This window comes from Pogona vitticeps, chromosome 8, assembly GCF_051106095.1.
Source record: "Pogona vitticeps strain Pit_001003342236 chromosome 8, PviZW2.1, whole genome shotgun sequence".
Taxonomy (NCBI): Eukaryota; Metazoa; Chordata; class Lepidosauria; order Squamata; family Agamidae; genus Pogona; species Pogona vitticeps.
Window position 1 is genome coordinate 14,256,769 of NC_135790.1, and position 19,209 is coordinate 14,275,977.

Here is a 19,209-nt window from a genome sequence, read left to right on the forward strand (position 1 = left end):
GTGTTGGAACAACAACAACAAAAAAAAACAGAGAAGAAAAGTCAAATCTGATACAATCCCACACAAAAACCCCAAAATGCACTGGCCAAAATTATTTGCACCCTGTCTAAATTGTAAGAAATAATTGCTTTTCAAGCATGTTATGATCCTTTAATTGGCATTTAGACAATTACCTGTCCCAAGTAAGAGGTGTGGGCACTATAGTAATCACACTTGCAACCAGTTAAGATGGAGAAAAGTTGACTCAACCTTTGTGTTGTGTGTAACACTGGACATGGAGAAAAGAATGAAGTGTAAGGAGTTGTCTGTGGATTTGAGAGAAAAAATTGTGGAAAAACATCAACAATCTCAAAGCTACCAGTCCATCTCCAGAAATCTTAATGTTCCTATGTACACTGTGTGCAATATCATCAAGAGGTTTACAGCCCATGGCACTTGTATCTAACCTCCCTGGATGTGGACGGAAGAGCAAAATTACTGAAAAATCACAAAAAAGTGTTGTTCGAATGGTGGCTACAGAACCCAGATTAACTTCCCAACAAATTCAAGCTGATCTGCAGACACAGGGTACAACAGTGTCAGTTCACACTATCCGTCACCATCTGAATTGGTAGGAGACCGGGAGGACACCACTGCTGACACAAAGGCATAAAAAAGCAAGACTGGCATGTACTGTGGACAGATGAGACAAAAGTGGAGCTTTTTGGTCAAGGACACCATGGCACTGTCTACAGAAAAAGAAATGAGGCATTCAAAGAAAAGTCCCTATAGTCAAACATGGTGGAGGCTCAAAGATGTTTTGGGGTTGCATTGCTGCTTCTGGCACTGGATGCCTTCACTGTGTGAACGGTATCATGAAATCTGATGATTACCAAAGAATTTTGGGGTGCAACATAGTAGCCAGTGTCAGAAAGCTACGTCTCCACTAGAGGTCATGGGTCTTCCAGCAGGACAATGACCCAAAACACACTTCAAAAAGCAATCAGAAATTATTACAAACAAAGTGCTGGAGAGTTCTGAAATGGCCAGCAATGAGTCCAGATCATACTATTATGATTATCCCATAGTGGAGAGATCTCAAAACAGCAGTTGGGAGAAGGTATCCTTCAAATTTGAAGGCCCTGGAGCAGTTTGCAAAAGGAGAGTGGTCCAAAATTCTAGTAGAGAGGTGTAAGAAGCCCATTCATGGTTACAGGAAGCGATTGATTTCAGTTATTTTTTCCAAAGGGGGTGCTACCAAATGTTAAGTTAAGGGTGCCAATAATTTTGGCGAATGCATTTTTATGTTTCTGTGTGGGATTTTATCAGATTTTACTTTTCTTCTCTTTTTTGTGTTGTTCCAATGCAAACCAAAGAAATGAACATGTGAGTACTGCAACTTGCAACTGCAACTATTTTCTGAAAGAAGGGCTGCATTTTCTGACAGAATAGCAAGGGTGCCAATATTTCAGGGGTGCCATGAATGTAGAAGAATCAAGAGAAGACAGAATCACACCACTCTTGTCATGTAGCATATTTGTTTCTTTTTTTAACAAAAAAATTTACAGAAATTTTCAAAATGTTAATAAATTATCAATTTCTGCCAAATCATCTGTGCTTTCTTGGGTATTCTATGCTATGCTATTCTGAGTCCCTATGGCAAGTCCCAGTTCCCTCATTCCCTAATACTGCTACCCTGTTTCCCCAAAAATAAGACCTGAAAATAATCATAATAGTATGATTTTTCAGGATGCTTGTAATATAAACCCTACCCTAAAAATAAGCCCCAGTTAAGTGAAACCCCACCCTCCACCATTGTGCAGCATTGCACAGCAACCAGAAGATGACATGACTGTTTTTGAATAAATGTAGATTGTTGTACTTGAAAAAAATAAAACATCCCTTGAAAATAAGCCCTAATGCTTTTTAGGAGCAAAAATTAATATAAGACCTTGTCTTATTTTCCGAGAAACACAGTATTAACTAATTGATACAGTTACAAGTCAGCAACATGCTGCTGGAGAATGTACAGTATTTGAGATTGCATAGCTTTGCTTAGGAAAAAGGTGAGTAAAGGGACACTTGATAATGGTGTATACAATTATGCAAGGTGTGGAAGAGGTGGCATCAAACTGGAATCCATAATCAACAACTGAAGCTGAATGTTGAAAGATTCCAGGCAGATAAAAGGAAACACGCAGTACATATTTATACTATGGAATTTGCTGCCTAAAGATGTCATAATGGCTCCCAACTTGGAGAGCTTTAAAAAGGAGATGATACAAATTCATGAAGTCTGTTGGTGGCTACTAGTCATGATGGATGCACATTCCTTCTGTATATCAGTTGCAAAGAGGTAAAGGTAAAGTTAAAGGTTCCCCTTGACATGTTCAGTCTAGTCGTGTCCAACTCTAGGGGGCGGTGCTCATCCCATTTTCAAGCCATAGAGCCAGTGCTTGTCCAAAGACCGTTTCCGTTGTCACGTGGCCAGCATGACAAAGAAGCAGAGGGCTAATCCCTCCTGTTATGCTTTAATCTTGTTTATGAGCTTCCCAGAGGTAGGCTATCATATGAACAAAGTGCTGAACTAGAGGGGCTTTTGGTTTAGTTCAGCATGGCACTTTGCATATTATTGGTATATTAATCGTATTGCCCACCCAGACTGAGGTTACATGTAATTCATCCTATATTGTACCTTACATATAAGCTGTATTCTTCAGCACATGGTAGGAGAGTTGTGGTCTAATTCTTGAGTAAGAGAAAACTTTAAAATGCAAATCAGATGCACATCAACATACCAGTATGACATTTCAGTTTAGTATGATCCTTAGGGTTCTGAAAGACTTCTATCACAGACTTTTCTACAGATTGTTCCTAATCAATCCTTTTTAGGTAAAGGTAAAGGTTCCCCTTGACAATTTTTGTCCAGTCGTGTTCGACTCTAGCGGGCGGTGCTCATCCCCGTTTCCAAGCCACAGAGCCAGCGTTTGTCCGAAGATAATCTTCCATGGTCACATGGCCAGTGCGACTTAGACACGGAACGCTGTTACCTTCCCACCGAAGTGGTTCCTATTAATCTACTCGCATTTACATGCTTTCGAACCGCTAGGTTGGCGGGAGCTGGGACAAGCGACGGGAGCTCACTCCGTCGCGTGGATTCAATCTTATGACTGCTTGGTCTTTTGACCCTGCAGCACAGGCTTCTGCGGTTTAGCCCGCAGTGCCACCACGTCCCGTATCAATCCTTTTTAGTAGACTGAATAACAACTTTGTCACAGGCTTATCACAGGCCATTTTAGAAATTAAGACACAGGATATAGAAATTGGTTTATAGAAATTTATTGCCCTTTATTTTAGGCTTCTCAGTCATCTGTTCTTCTCCCACTTTCTCAAAAACCTTCCATTCTGTATCAAGATCTGCAAGAATTCTGTGCAGCATTTTTAAAAAAATATTTATTTTCTCTTTCAGGGTGCAATTCTTACCACTATGTTGGCCACAAGAAACTTCTCAGGTGAGAACTTTGCATTGCTTAATAAAGAAAAAAATTGGGGGGGGGGGAATCACACCTCAACAGTTTCCATTCCCTTTTTAGTTTAAAAGAAGGTATGGAAACATCTTCTAACTGAGGCAACCTACATGGGAGCCTCATAAAGAGACAGTGTCCAAGCTTTTCCACTAACACAGGTTTTGTAAATCAATCCCAGGCTCGGAGTGTTACATTCATTCTCTTTCTCTTCTTATTCTGGTGCTCTCTGGCATGGCAGTATTGTGATATGGAAAATAATATATTGGACCCAGGAGTAAAACACAAACTAATTTATTTTCACTGACAAGTTGTCAGGTCTGTTTCTGAACATAACATCCCTAACTGGGTAATCCGGTGTGCCCTGGGATGCCCTCCTACTATTTTCCCCATCAAAAACTCTAACTAATATGCTGTTGACCTCTCTTTCTCCACTCCCCTTGCATGCACTCATCCTCCCTTCAATTCCCTTCTTTGCTAAAGCTTTGCAGTAGTAGTTAAAGTATTTTGATGCAGTGTTGTATGCCAAGGAACATGGATCTTGCAGAAAAGCATGCTTACCAAGAGGTTCCATCTCTGTCACTACCATCCCCACCACAATATATTTCACTCTGGGCTGCATTTAGGAAGAGGAGTAATTCCCACTTCCATCTTCCAAACTATCTATAATTTTATTCCTCAAGAGATTTTTATTTCTTTTACACAACTTGATTGCAAATTAAAGCCAGATATATCCAAGAGCTTACCTGTGCATTGTGTCCTATGCCTACGCCATCAAAATCTCTTTGCCCTCTCCTTGCTATGCTCTAGTGCTTTCCCAATTTCATTAGGTCATCTTATTTTGGAAAATAATTATAAAGCTGCTATTTTAATATTAAATAGGACAACTTGAGAGTATAAGTGTTGGCTTGTGGGGTGCTAACTCTTCTAGGTGATTTTACCTTGGAGTGCGCAGGTACTATGTGTATTCCCTCATGTGCACACTCTTGGTGTTTCCTTTTTTATTCATAACCATCATAGACGCCTTCAATGAATAAAGTGCTTTTGTTGCAGGTGAAGTGAGCTACTTTCTGACGCTAGAGAAGTAAACAAAAGTGTCTGCAGTTTGGGAGACAGAGGTTTTAAGATGGCTGAGTAGATTCCTCAAGCAAGAACCTACCCACTCACACTGTTCCTCCTTCCTCACTCACCTACAGGACTTTCTTTCCCATCACTGTTCATGGGCTAATCAAGGCCCCATGAATTGATAGCAATGGCATAATCCATATTCTGCAGCTGGGAAACCCTTGATCTTCACGCAAGAGGGTGCTGCAAACATTTCCTAACATTATGTATAAAAGTATATTATGTAAGCACCAATAATGAAAGTGGAATTTACAGTGGTGCCTCGCTAGACGATTGCTTCGCAAAACAAGGAGTTCGTTAGACCATGACTTTTTTGAGCAGTGTTGTGCTTCACAAAACGATTGTTCCTATGGGCAATTTTTGCTGGACAGTGTTTGGGTCCTTGCCTCACAAGACAATTTCCCCCCCCCAATTGAAACACATTAATTACATAACACCTACTTTTTTATCCCAAAAAAGTGGGGGAGAAAGTGCATGCTGCTGGCTTTCCAGGGTCTGCCTACTAGACAAACAGCAGCATACACTTTCTCCCCCACTTTTTTGGGATAAAAAAGTAGGTCTTATGTAATTAATGTGTTTCAATGGGGGAAAAAAACATCTTGCAAAGCATCACCAATGGGGTTATGGCTGCAAATGTAAATGGTAGAGGATGGTGAAAACAGATAGGAACCAAAGGGTAAAGAGATTGTTAAAAAAAACCAGAGAAATCACAAACATAATGCCCCCATTAACACAAATTATGTAGTTGAGTTCCCCACATTTGGGGAAATCACAGATCAACAGCACACCCAAAGTGCAATGGATGAGCCTCTCCCTGGGAAAACCATTTTTACAACATGGTATTTCCCCTACAAGGTATGAGTTGGAATGGCCCTTGCATGTCCTACCCCCTTCTGTCCCCTGACCCCCCCAAGTCATGGTGACCCCCTGACTGCACCTCCCACTCAGTACAGGGCTGCACAGCCCCAGTCCTGCCAGAGGCCAAGAGAGCTCCTCAGTGTTTTGGGGTGCCCTGTGGGACCCCCATCAGGGGCTGTGTGTTCCTCCCACAATCCTCTAGTGCTGTGGTCCCCAACCTTGGGCCTCCAGATATTATTGGACTGCAACTCCCAGAAGCCTTCACCACCACCTCTGTTGGCCAGGATTTCTGGGAGTTGAAGTTCAAGAACATCTGGGGGGCCAAGGTTGGGGACCACTGCTCTAGTGCACAGGTATTAGCATAAGGTATCAGCATATGTACTGTACTGAGTGGGAGGTGCAGTCAGGGGGTCACCATGACTTGGAGGGTCAGGGGACAGAAGGGGGTAGGACATGCAAGAGCCATTCCAACTCATACCTTGCAGGGGAAATGCCATGTCATAAAAGTGGTTTTCCCAGGGGGAGGCTCATCCATTGCACTTTGGGTGTGCTGCTGATCCCTGTGATTTCCCCAAATGTGGGGAACTCAGTTGCACAATTTGTATTAATGGGCGGTTGCACTTTTATTTATTTATTTATTTATTTACTTACTTACTTACTTACTTACTTACTTACTTACTTACTTACTTACTTACTTACTTACTTACTTATTTACTTACAATATTTTTTAGCTGCACCATTACCAGTGGCTTCTGGGCAGCGTACAACATTAAAACTTAAAAACATTAAAAACATTTTAAAAGACAATATAAATATATATTAAAATAATTCTTAAAACATTAAAATTAATAAGTCCTGCTGCTCATGTGGCCAGCTAGGGAATAGTATTTAATTAAAATGCTGGCTAAACAGAAAGGTCTTTGCCTGGCGCCGAAAAGCCAAGAGTGTTGGAGCCAGGCGGATCTCTATAGGGAGGGCATTTCAAAGTTGGGGGGCAACAGCCAAGAAGGCCCTATTTCGACATGCCATCCCCCTCACCTCTTTCAGGGATGGCACCTTCAGAAGGGCCTCCTGGCCTGATCTTAGAAGACAGGCAGGCTCATATAGAAGAAGGCGGTCCTTTAGATAACCAGGTCCTAAGCCATTTAGGGCTTTACATGTCAAAGTAAGCACTTTGAATTGGGCCCGAGCAGCAACCGGCAGCCAGTGCAAATTTTTCAGAACCGGCGTGATATGAGTCCATGCGGCGGCACCACTTACCAGCCGCGCAGCCCGGTTCCGTGCCAGTTGCAGTTGTCGGACCGTCTTCAAAGGCTGCCCCACATATAGCACATTGCAGTAGTCCAGTTTTGATTTCCCTGGTTTTTTCTAGATTCCTTTTCACCTCTCTTTCTCTTCATCAGGACCTATTGCAAAGGCAGTAAGTCCTGGTGATATCTTTTATTGCATTCTCTCTCTTTTTCTCCTATGTGGTAAAGGATAAGGGTAAAAGGAGTCATCATTATCAGGAGCCGGGGGCTGCTTTGATTCCTTTTATCTTCTTTCTTTGTTGCTGGAGAGAGAAAGAGGGGGGAGGCTATCTGAGACCCATTGAATTTCCAAAGGCAGTGCAGGTGAGGGGATTACTTTTCCCCAGTGTGGTATGGGGAACTGTGCTTTGCAAGATGATGTTTTCTATGGACAATTTTTGCAAGACAGTGATTTTTTTTCCCAATTGGAATGCATTAAATGGATTTCAATGCATTCCAATGGAGAACTGGGTTTCACAAGATGATGTTTTCACAAGACAGCGATTTCCATGGAACAAATTTCCATGGAATGAATTAAAATTGTCTTGCGAGGCACCACTGTATTTAATTCAAGCCATAAAATCCTTTCGGGACAGTTTGTAATTTCTGGACATAAAGTGAGTATCAGTAGGCAAAAGTGACTGAGAAGCAGTGACATTTTGGAGAAGAAGAAGCCAAGATGGCCAACTGGTTTTGAAAGAAGGTGTGATATGTGGCTAAAAGAATTCAAAGCCTTTTTGTTCCACTGCAGGCCCATTGCTAGCTACAGGGATTGACTGAATCTCCTGGAATTTTAGCTGGGGAAGCCATTGGATCTTAATGCCTGCCTGATCCTCCCAGCTGGAAAACAGGTGATAGGTACCATGTCCCTTCCTTCTCCAACCAACTTCTTTTTGCCCCTGAATAGTTCTGTGACACAGTTGCCAAATTCTGTGAGGATCTCTGCAGTCACATGATTACAGGGTAATCCTAACTAATTCAGAGGCCTCCAAACTTGGTGAAGTAAGGTCGATGTGGCATTTACAAAATGATTCCTCAATCATGAACCTTGATAAACAGAATAAAAGAAAACTCAAAGACAATTTAAAAATTGTATGATTAATAAATCATGTTACCATGATGCCTTGATGTTCTAAAGAAACACTAGAAACCACTGCAGAAATGGTATGTGGCTCACATATTTCTCATGCTACATAATACTTGATATATTTCTAGCAGTCTCAAATACGAATGTTTTTCTTTATTGTTCTATGCATCTTATATCCCTGCTACAATCACTGGCATAAGATTAGTTCTGGTGAAATTTGCACACTTTTGTGCTCCATCTTAGGATGTAAAACCCAGTAGCATTAAGGGAATCTTCTAAGATCTACAGAACTCTTGATCTTGTGACCTGATTATATTGTCCCATCCTAATATTGCACTGGGAGGGGTTCCCAGAAAAGAGAAAGGATATGTTTAGGAATGACACTTCATCAGATGGCAAGGATCCATGGAATGTGTACTGGTGAATGCACGTTTGCTACCAATAGTCATGCCTCTTCATCTCAACTTTAACTCTAATCTTTTCTGCTTCCTTTGTCTCCTTTCTTTCCCCTTCTTTCTTTCCCTCACTTTCTCTGTCTCTGTCTCTCTCTGTTTTCCTGTAATTCTTACCCCATCCCTTTCCCTATTTGCTGTCCTTTATTTCTTTGTTTCCCTACGTGGTGCTAACAGTGGGCAGACAGACCACCGCTCCTGCCACAATGTCTGCAGCAGCCTCCGGTGCCACCATTGGGTTGGTGGAGCAAGGTAGATGTGTTCAGAAGAGACCTTCCTCACTTCCCCCTTTTCACTTTGGAGTCTGAGTGCATGATGTGTTATTCACCATAAGCACCTCATCCCACCCTGTTTGAAAATCCAGGGCAACTTCTTTAAAAAAGCAAGGTCAAATACAGATAGGCTACCTCTGAAAATAACTGTCTTGCCTTCCAGTGGTATGGCAGTTCCCGCTTGTTCTATCAGGTTGTTAGTTGGAAACACTATCATGAAAGCATTATAGGAAAATAATCAATAAGGGTTCCTACGATTAAGACCAGTTATTGCTAAAATGGAGCAATAATTTTAGCTTAGAGTATAAAGTGAGGAAAACAGGGCAGATTTTTAATGGAAGAAAGGCAAGATTTATGTTTGGGTGGTATAGCTTTCAGTGGGGAAGCATTATGGCACATCTTTCAAAAATGGCATCTCCATACGTACTCTAAAGCTGGCTGGATAGCTTATTGGGCTAAATTCCTGGCTGTGGAGGCAGACGTTGGGAGTTCAGTCCCCCCCCCCGTGCATCTTAGAAGAGCTAGTCTGTGTAGCCTTGGGCAAGCTGCACAGTTCCAGGGTGCCCCCAGAAGAAGGGGATGGTAAACAATTTCTGAGTAATCTGTACCTCAAAAACCCTGAAACAGGTTGCCATAAGTCAAATTGTCTTCACAGCATACAATGACAACACTAAAGTGCCACAATTTACTCTTATGCTTTAAAAAAACCCACAGTTGACAAGCCAGGTGCCAAACAAGACAGGAAGCAAAATGCAAAAGTGGCTTCAAGAGAGTTGTGTGCACTTCTTGTTGGACAATCACCTTCATCCATCAAGAAATGAGAGGTCAGTCCAGAAAGTCTTCAGACACAACAAAGGCTCCCAAGGGAAGGTTTTATGTCCTGAATAGGAGAGGCAAGTGCCATGTTGAAAGTGGTTATGCTGTACTTTGGATCTGGTCAGTAATGGTTCCTTAGTAACTAAGGAAGCAAAATCATTTGGGAAGTTGTTGGGCAGCCCAAAAGCCACACCAGGGAGAACTGAACATGGTTCTCACCTAGCAGGTGCCATCAGAAAATGAGAGGTGATCCTAGAAAGTTCTGCATAGTGCAGAAGACTCTGCAGTGAACTTTTATTTTTTTATGCTTTCTGATTGCCAGGTGATACATAGGGCTTGAAAAAAATTAGGGTTTTGGACTACAACTGCAAGAATTTCCTAAACTGTTTTGATAAGTGGTTGGGGGACATTGGTCATAATTATACAGAAATGAAATGTCTCCAGATTAATGTTGGTGGGGTGATTGGCATTCCATAAAAAGTTGCTTGAGATAAAGATGATGTCAGGATGGAATGGGGACTTTAGCATAAAAGTTTTGGAAATGCACTAGCCCCATAAGCTGTAATTGTTTGTTAGTGGTTACATTCTTGGCTATGTAAAAATATTCACAGCATGGCAATGTTCCCTTCCAGTGGGCAAAAGAGCTGTTCTGGAGTTATTTGATTGTCAGCAGTGTAGCAGCCCTGTAGGGTTTCAACCCATTCATCATGACAATGCTCTGGGTGCTGCTTTAACAAGCAAGGCAAATTGCCTTTGATATTTCTCAAAGGAAAGCTGAAATATTACATTCTTTGCTCCCTGGCCTTTTATTTTGATTGGGAACGTACTCTGATTGGGAACAAAGAGAAAGATGTATGTATTCTTTAAAGCAGCTCTCGTGAAGTTGTTACTTGTTTTCTCACTGAGAAAAATTAAGTTGTTTTCCCTATAGAGTACTGTTTATTTGAGCATATCATGTAGGTGTAATTCTCTTACTAACAGTAGTGTGTGCTTGTGTTCGTGAGCTGAGTCATAAAGATGTTTTTTTTTTTGCACCACTACAGAGTCAGTCTCTGTTTCGTGGTTTTACTTTTCAAGGCTTACATTCAGTCACCAGTAAGGTAAAGAGAATCATATTTTTTTCCCTATTGAAATAGGACAGGATTCCCCAAGAGTGTTCCTTCTTTTTCCACACATAAAATGGAGGCTTAAGCAGGAATCTCATAGACTGACCTATTGAGGAAAATCTTATTGCTATGACTTTGTGTGGCGTAACCCAGATGGGGGGGAGCATTTCTTTTAAAGTAATTAAAAGCCCGCCCGCCCCCATTTTGGGTTCTGAGACTGCCTAGGGCTCCCCTTTCCCCTAGGAATAATAGGAAAAATCTCTGTCACATGGCTGTTGCCCATTCCTGATATAGTGATTTTTTTTTAATTAAAGGCTTCAACCCACCCCATCCCAAGGCCCCCGTAGGCATCCCCAGGGCAGAAGGAAACTCTAGGAAGCCTTGGAACCTTAAAGGAGGGGGAATACACAGCTTTTAATTACTTAAGTTGCTTCCATCACCAGATTTGGGTTGTACCAGTGGAAGGTTATATAACAAGATTTTGTCCATCGATTACTTGTTTTAATATCATGGAGAGGTTGCAGGGCATCACACTGCACTTTGATTTCCACTCATGTGAAACATCATAGCTTAGACTCAGAAAATGAGGTGTTGCTACTTACTGCTAGCTCAGAAAAATTTAATCCACTTGTGCAAAAAGGCTGTTGCATGGTTGGATCGAATAAACAGGATTCTTGCCTAATTAATTTGTGTTTCCTATCAGTTTGATCACCCTGGTATAGCTACTAAAATGAATTTGTTCACTTCTGCTGTAAGATCAATTATGCATCAGGAGTGTGGTTCCAGTGTTTTATTTAACTGTGGAAGAAGAAGAAAATAGTTGTGCCCTCACTATGTTTACTTTTTGTAATCCTGATCTCATTGAGTAAAAGTTCATATCCTCAATTATATGGTTATACTTTTGATTTTATCTGGCTCCATCTGGTTGTGGGCCTTTAACTTAGCCATACATTTTTTTACTTGGCCCTGGACAATCATTGCATATGAGCTTCAGTAGCCCATTTGTAAATGGCACTAATAGTAAGCTGGATGCTAAAAAGATGGATGAAATGAGGTTTGTAAAATCAGAAATCATCAACAGGTGCTTGTCGCTCATATGCTGTGGGAGTAATGCATTTAAAGACTTCAGATAGCATACCCTGATTGACTTCAGTGGCAAGGATATAGTGGTTAGAATATGTCCCCTACATATCCAGTTAACATAGACAATTCTCAGGCTATGCAGACAAGGGTCCCCTCAATGCCTTTTTTCATGCCAACTCTCAAGTAGATGTTGGCTCTTTGCTCGTCCTAGTCATTTGCCCTGTCTGCACCCCACTTTGCCTGCAGGTTGAATGTACTAAATGATGCATGAATGTTGTGTAATCCAAATGCATGCTTCAGGACTTTGTCCAGTCAAATTTTTCCTGAAAAGATGGACGAGGGCTTCTGCTTATGTCTCTGCTCATATTGGCACTGCATGTGGGAAAAGTGATCTGCATGGTAGGCAGCAGTGATGTGACTAATCTGAGCTAATCTAGTCAGTATTAATGCCACTGTAAAAAAACACTTCTAAGAATTTCAGTATGAATGCAATGAAATGAAGACGCAAATGAGAAATTATACCAGAGCATCAGATCCTTGAAGCAATAGATTCCACCTTGATGTATCTTGTGATGTGTCTTGTGAAGGCTGAGTTTTTGAAAGTTGCACCATGATTCTGGATAATGTATTTCACCCATAGCATCTAATAAATTATGTCAGCTAAAGAGTTATGAAATCCAGATTTGTACATCTTGGCTATAAAATGGCAAGGCAAATGACATGGAAGTAAAGGCGTACAGAAAATAAAATTAAAATGTGAGTTATCAAGAATGGATTCCAAGTGAATGAAACTAAAACCTAAAAATAGTTTTGAAAGATGATTGGAATTTTGACAAAAGCAGTAAATTGCATCTCTTTCACTTAATCCACCAAGAATATCAGTGAAATGCAGACTGTTGTTACCTGGAAACATTTCTCCTCTAACTTAACATACTTGCACTTTATAATTTTTTGCAAACTTTTGGTAAATCCTGGTTTAATTTGTGAATTAGTGGCATTAGAAATTCAAATTTTTATTAGCAACATTTGGTAAAGTTATATTTCTTGACTGCAGCTCCCAGAATCCTCCAGCCATTGTAATCACTGGGGAATTCCTGCAGGTGTAGTCCAAAAAGGAATTTTTCCACCCTTTGTTTACTGTCCAGCTTCAAAATCACCTGTGTGATTCAGTCCTATATACTAGCTTCCCACAACTGGCATCGTCCATAATTGTTGAAGTGCATTATACATCATGTCCACTCTATGTGCTTGGAAGACTACCTACTGAACTTTATGGGGTTTGCCTTTGAGTAAATTTCTCTGAACATTGCTTTTTAAAGGTAGCTGTCTTTTTATTCAGATAAATTGGTTGAGATGATGTATATAGCTCAATGACAGCAAAAGTTTTGCAAACAGAAGAAAACTGCACATATACTATCTTAAATTTATGGTGAGTTAAAGGTTAATTGTGTTATTTTATTTTTTTACATTGCAAAACCATTCAGTAACCAGAGTTCTCTGTGCAACATGCACATTGAAAAATTAAAATATAAGATAGATTAAAGGAACTGGCTGAAGAACTCTCAGAACCACTGTCTATTACTTTCTTGAAATCATAGATGATGGGTGAAATGCAGGATAACTGAAGGAGGTCTAATTGTGTCCCTATCTTCAAAAAGGAGGAACCTAAGAACTACTGACCAGTCAACCTGATATCGATCCCAGGGAAAATTCTACAGCAGATTATAAAGTAGTCACTCTACAAGCACCTTGAAAACAATCCAATAATTACTGGAATAATAACTATAGCTAGCACAGGTTTGTCAAAAGGAAATCCTGCCAGATTAATCTTATCTCGTTTTTGATCAGGTAACTTCCCTGGTAGATGGTAGGAATGCTGTAGACATAATATATCTTGACTTCTACAAAGCATTTCACAAAGTGCCTCATGATTAGTAAGCTAACTAAGTGTGGACTGAATGGAAAAATGGTCAGGTGGATACACAGTAGGTTACAGAATCGTACTCAGATGGTGATTATCAATGGTTCCTTCTCAAACTGGGAGGCAGTAACAAGTGAAGTACCATGACCCTAGTGCTCTTCAACATTTTTATTAATAACACATAAGAGGGGGTGCAAAGAGTGCTTATCAGATTTGTGGATGAGACAAAAACACTCGGGGAGACAGAAACAAAATTCAAAAAGATTTTAAAAGGTTTTCAGCACTAGGCTGAAAACAACAGAATGAAAATTAACAGGGATAAGGGCGAAGTTCTACACCTAAGGGAAAAACCAAATGCACAGTTACATGTACAGTAATACTACATGCAAGAAGGATCTTGGAACTGTAGACCACAAGCTGAATATTAACCAAAGAGGGCAATGTAGCTGCAAAAAAAGCAAAGGCTGCATTAACTGAAATATAATCTCCAAATCCCATGAAGTACTAGTTGTCCTTTATGTGGCACTGGTTAGGTTAGGCTATGCCTCATCTTGAGTACTGTGTCCATTTCTGAAAATCATACTTGGAACAATGCCAACAAACTAAAATAGGTTTAGAGGAGGGCAACATGGATGTTCAAGGGACTGAAAAACGAGCCGTGTGAGAAGAGACTGAAAGAACTGGGCCTGTTTATCCTCGAGAAAAGAAGACTGAGGGGAAATATGATAGCACTTTTCAAATACTTGAAAGGTTGTCGTACAGAGGAGGTACAGGATCTGTTCTCTATCATCCCAAAGTACAGGACACATAATAATGGTCTCAAGTTACAAGAAGCCAGATTTCAGTTGAATTTTAGGAAAAACTCTCTAATTATCAAAGTAGTATGACAATGGAACCAGTTATCTCAGGAGGTAGTGAGTATTTTTGCACTGGAGGCATTCAAGAGAAAATTAGACAATAATCTGTTAGATATATTTTGATTTGGATTCCTGCATTGAGCAGGGGGTTGGACTCACTAGCCCTGCCATCTCCATTTTTCGATGATTCGACCAATGAACTAATGAAGAGGCAAGTCTGATAATTGCACAATAAAACAAATAGCACTGTGTAATAACATGCAAACTAAACTCAGGAACATGAATAAAATAGTGTATATATCTAAATGCATCAACCAGTTCCTACAAAGTCTTGCAGAATGAAAAAAGGTTTCATTTGGCACTGTAAGGTGCCATTCAGTCCTCTCTAGGGGAAACATCCTGATGACAGCACTGTTATTTATTTATTATTATTACTGGGAGAATCTGGTGAATTAGGCAGATGACATTGGGGAGAGATGCTCTGACAACTAGTGTAATTCCAAATAGTGGAGGGCTTTATACACAAGCAGCAAACCCTTGATCCTGATGCAGGACACAGTGGGTAACCAATGAAGACCAAGGGCTTAACATAGATGTTAAGCAGCATTGGGGATATTGACAATCCCACAATTGAAGGTCCATCGAGCTAACAACTCATCCCAAGCTGGACTCTCTAGCACGGTCAACTCAGTGCTAGACCTCTGATTCCAATCTCTTGAGAGCCTGTCCAGGAGGATATAGTGGTTGACAATCTCAAAAGTTGCTGAGAGATCAAAAAGAACCAGCAGGGTAGATCCTCTTCTGTCAGCCTCCCTTAAGTCATAATGCAGCATGACCAGTGCCATCTTGGTACCCTGCTACAGCCTGAATCCAGATTCAAATGGGTCAAGGCAGTTCTCCTCCAGCAATGTCTGGAGCTGCTTACTTAGCCGTGCCCCACTCAGTCACCTTGCCCATAAAAGGTTTGTTGGTAATCGGTTGAAAGTTCTAAGAATGTCCATCACCAATTGTGAATATTTAGTAATGGCTTAGATGATCAACCCTGAGTGCTCACTGGAAGGACAGATCCTGACGCTGAGGCTCCAATACTTCGGCCACCTCATGAAAAGAGAAGACTCCCTGGAAAAGACGCTGATGTTAGGAAAGTGTGAAGGCAAGAGAAGAGGACGACAGAGGATGAGATGGTTGGACAGTGTCATCAAAGCGACCAACATGAATTTCACCAAACTCCGGGAGGCAGTGGAAGACAGGAGGGCCTGGCGTGCTCTGGTCCATGGGGTCACGAAGAGTCAGACACAACTAAATGACTAAACAACAACAAACAGATGATAGTTTACTTTACTCATGATGGAAGGAATCCCTCCCTTACTGAGGAATTCACAATATTCATGACCCAGTCCACCATAGCCTGCCCCACTGGCAACTTTTATTAGCCATGCAGGGCAAGAGACAAGCAAAGAGGCAGTAAGCCTGCATAGCCAGCACCCTGGAAACTTCTTCTGATATTATTGGGTCAAACTGAATGGCAGAGGAAGAACACGCAGCACTGCTCCCCACCCAGTCAGCCAAACTGCTGGTGGAGTCAAGACCAGGTCAGATGGCCTCAGTTTTAGATACTCCCCAGCCCAGTGGACTGTGGTACTGCACTACTGCAGGAGTAACTGTACCTGTTCTAAATATTAATTTGGTGATATATCTATAGATGGATTGGGAATTTGAAGCAGTAAACAGCCTTTTCAAGTGGAAGAAACGGAAGCTTTCTTTTCAGACTATCTACATGTATTGTTAAATTCACCCTCAGAGTTTATACTTGATTGAATAACCACAGTTACATACTCATTGTTTTCAACTTTAAATATTGTATTTCATTGTTGTAAGCCATCCTGGGTCTTTTTCAAGTAGAAAGGTGGGGGGGAGCGAGCGAGCAAGATAAATACCTCAGATGGAGGAATATCAAGAAAACAACAAATTTCTTCCCCCTAACAACACAGCTCCTCCCACCTCGACTTATAGCATCAGAGAATAATGGAATTGGAAAGAGTGTATTAGGTCATCAAATTCAACTTCAACCTCCTGTTCAATGCAGGCATTCAGAATAAAGTCTATCTAGCAGATCGTTGTCTGATTTTCTCCTGAATGCTTCCAGTGTTAGAGCACTTACCACCTCCCAAGGTAATTAGTTCCGTTGTTATAATACTCTAATACTTAGGACATTTTTCTTGATATTCAATCAAAATCTGGCTTCTTGTAACTAGAGCCCATTATTATAAGTCATGCACTCTGCGATGATTGAGAACAGACCCTGCCCCTCCTCTCTATGAATATCTTTTAAACATTTAAAGAGTGCTATCCCCTCAACCTTCTTTTCCCAGAACTAACGTGCACAGCTCTTTCCATCTTTCCTTACAGAGCTTGGTTTCCAGTCCCCTGATCATTCTTGTTGCCCTCCCCTGAAATTCCTCCAGTTTGATGGCATCCTTCTTAAAGTACACTATCCAAAACTGGACACAATTCTCAAGATGAGGCCTAACCATTGACACACTGATGCAGTCACAGAGGCCGCCCCCTATCCACCCAGCCTAAATGTAAGACCCCAAGAAAAACCCCATCAAAATGTTCACACTTAAGAAAATACAGTAAATGCAATGTAGATGAACCAAATAACAATTTGAAAAGTACCAAACCACACAGGAGAAATAAAAAAGACAAAAAACAGCCCACCTTTTCACAAGTCAAGAAAAGCAATCAAGGAAATAAAGGCAGAAAGCCTCTTCCCCCCAAATGAAAAGTACTAGAATATGGATAGATTTTTCTCCCCATACAACTTCATGCATTTTCTTCTTTTCTGTTTGAGTCCATCCATCAGACTGGCCATGGAACAGTAAAAATAATGAAAGAAAGGGAAGAATTTTTAAAAAATCACAAGAGGGGGAACCTCTAATACATGTGGGAGGAGATTTAAAAAATAAGGCCAAAGACAAACAGATCAGGCAGGCTGCTTGACAGCAGCAAAAAAATAATCCAAAGAATTGGAAATCAGAATCCCCACCTTAAATCAAGAAAAAAATGCAAAAGAAAGGATCCAAGATGGAGATACAGCAGACAAAGAGAAAGGCAGTAAGTCAGGTTTAAAGGCATCAGGAGCTTAGCATACAGTAAACCCACAAGAAATGAATGAAGCAAAAAGCATGCCTCAGTAGGTTCTAGACTCTCTCCAGCCCCTTTCAAAAACAAAATTGTTTATGCTTTAGAGCAGGGGTCCCCAACCACTGGTCCGCGGCCCCTACCGGTCCGTGGCCTTGGCAGGACCAGGCCACGGAGTCAGATTTCCCGCCCCCCACATGCACTCCCCCACGCATGTCCACCTGCACACACAGGTGCCCCGCCCATCTGTGCATGCAGAAGAGGATACCCCGCCCATCTGCGCATGCAGAAGAGCATCCCCGCCCATCCACAAGTGTGCCCCACCCATATGTGCATGCATATGAGTGCTCCCCACTGACCCATGAGTGCGGAGGGTGCCCCGATGTCTCCACACACAGACCCCGCCCCCCAACCGTTCCGCGGTTCATAAAAGTTTGGGGACCACTGTTTTAGAGGCTTTCTTTCCACAAAAACCCTGAACAAACCTGAATTAGATACAAATGAGGCTTTTTGTGTTTCAAGCCTTTCATTTAGACACAAAGGGACCGTCCCTACTTGCCACCCCCTTTTCTTGCAGATTACTCCCTTGATTGCTCCTTGAGGCTGCACCCACCTGCCAGCTGCCCATTCTCTCTTCTCCCGCCCTCTCCTTAAGTCCCTCAGGTGTGTATGCAAACAACAACAATAGCAGCAGCAGTGGATGTTCCTTATCCTTCTCACTATCACACTTATCCATCATCCTTCCATCTCCAACTCCTCAGCCACTCTTTCACTGATTCTTTCACTCATTCCTACTCTGCTGCCAAACCCATTCTCCGCAGCTGTAGCCACTCATAGACCCACAGGACCTGCAACCTGTCAGGCGGCCAGCTGCAGGACTGGGAAAGTGTCAGGGTTTCTCTGGCCTTAGGTGGTGTGACCCCTTTCAGCCATGGATGCTCTGTAGTCATGATTTTTGTAATCTTAATCTTTAGCTGTAGTCCACTTTTTCCACTTCCTTCTTTCACCCTCATCAGTAGTTGCTATTTTCTGCCAGCAATATGTTTCTTACATTAATTGTGTTTTTTCAATGAATATTCACTCTTTCTTCATCTCAATCTTATCTAGTTTTCTATGTGTGTTCTACATATAAATTGAACAGATAAAGGGATAAAATATATTCCTATATGACATCTTTGCCTATTGGAAACTATTCTGTTCTCCATATTCTATTCGAATAATAACCTTTTGTTCTGTGAACACGTTACGCATCCGGATGATAAAATGTTGTGGAACACCATCACCTCATTTATATTAGCACAATCCATAGCTTTTTGTGATTTACACAGTAAACGGCTTTGCTATAATCTATAAAACATAAATGGATTTTCTTTTGAAATTCTTTATATGGTCCAGTTTGTTCTTATGTGCCATTAAATTTCTTCTACCCTGCTTCTCCAAAAATAAGACCTAACCTGCAAATAAGCTCTAGTAGGATTCTTCAGGATGCTCGTAATATAAGCTCTACCCCCAAAATAAGCCCCAGTTAAGTGAAACCCCGCCCTCCACCATTGTGCAGCAACCAGAAGAATATGACATGACTGTAAAATAAAACATCCTCTGAAAATAAGCCCTAATGCATTTTTGAAGCAAAAATTAATACCAGACCCTGTCTTATTTTCAGGGAAACAGGTACTTTGGATTAGTGACCTCCAAA

At 41.2% G+C, this 19,209-nt stretch overlaps 1 protein-coding gene, 1 long non-coding RNA gene, 1 other non-coding gene and 1 pseudogene across 53 annotated transcripts in view; 2 read left to right on the plus strand and 2 right to left on the minus strand.

The window, feature by feature from the left end:
• CAMK2B (calcium/calmodulin dependent protein kinase II beta) overlaps window positions 1-19,209 on the plus strand; it is a 289,277-nt gene that overhangs the window by 214,132 nt on the left and 55,936 nt on the right. For 38 of the 50 annotated variants that reach the window (XM_072979233.2, XM_078379756.1, XM_020803578.3 and 35 more), the window contains exons 12-13: window positions 3,449-3,491; window positions 8,492-8,566. In XM_072979233.2, the coding sequence (XP_072835334.2) occupies window positions 3,449-3,491; window positions 8,492-8,566 (118 nt within the window). The remainder of the gene's footprint in view (window positions 1-3,448; window positions 3,492-8,491; window positions 8,567-19,209) is intronic. The other 12 variants (XM_072979235.2, XM_020803581.3, XM_072979237.2 and 9 more) reach the window with 1 other exon arrangement.
• LOC144584193 (uncharacterized) overlaps window positions 1-19,209 on the minus strand; it is a 46,740-nt gene that overhangs the window by 21,786 nt on the left and 5,745 nt on the right. The window lies entirely within an intron of this gene.
• LOC140701928 (U1 spliceosomal RNA) lies at window positions 5,327-5,491 on the minus strand. The gene has a single exon (XR_012080944.2). It is a non-coding gene; the product is annotated as a U1 spliceosomal RNA (small nuclear RNA).
• Window positions 5,957-6,110, plus strand: LOC140701927 (U1 spliceosomal RNA; annotated as a pseudogene).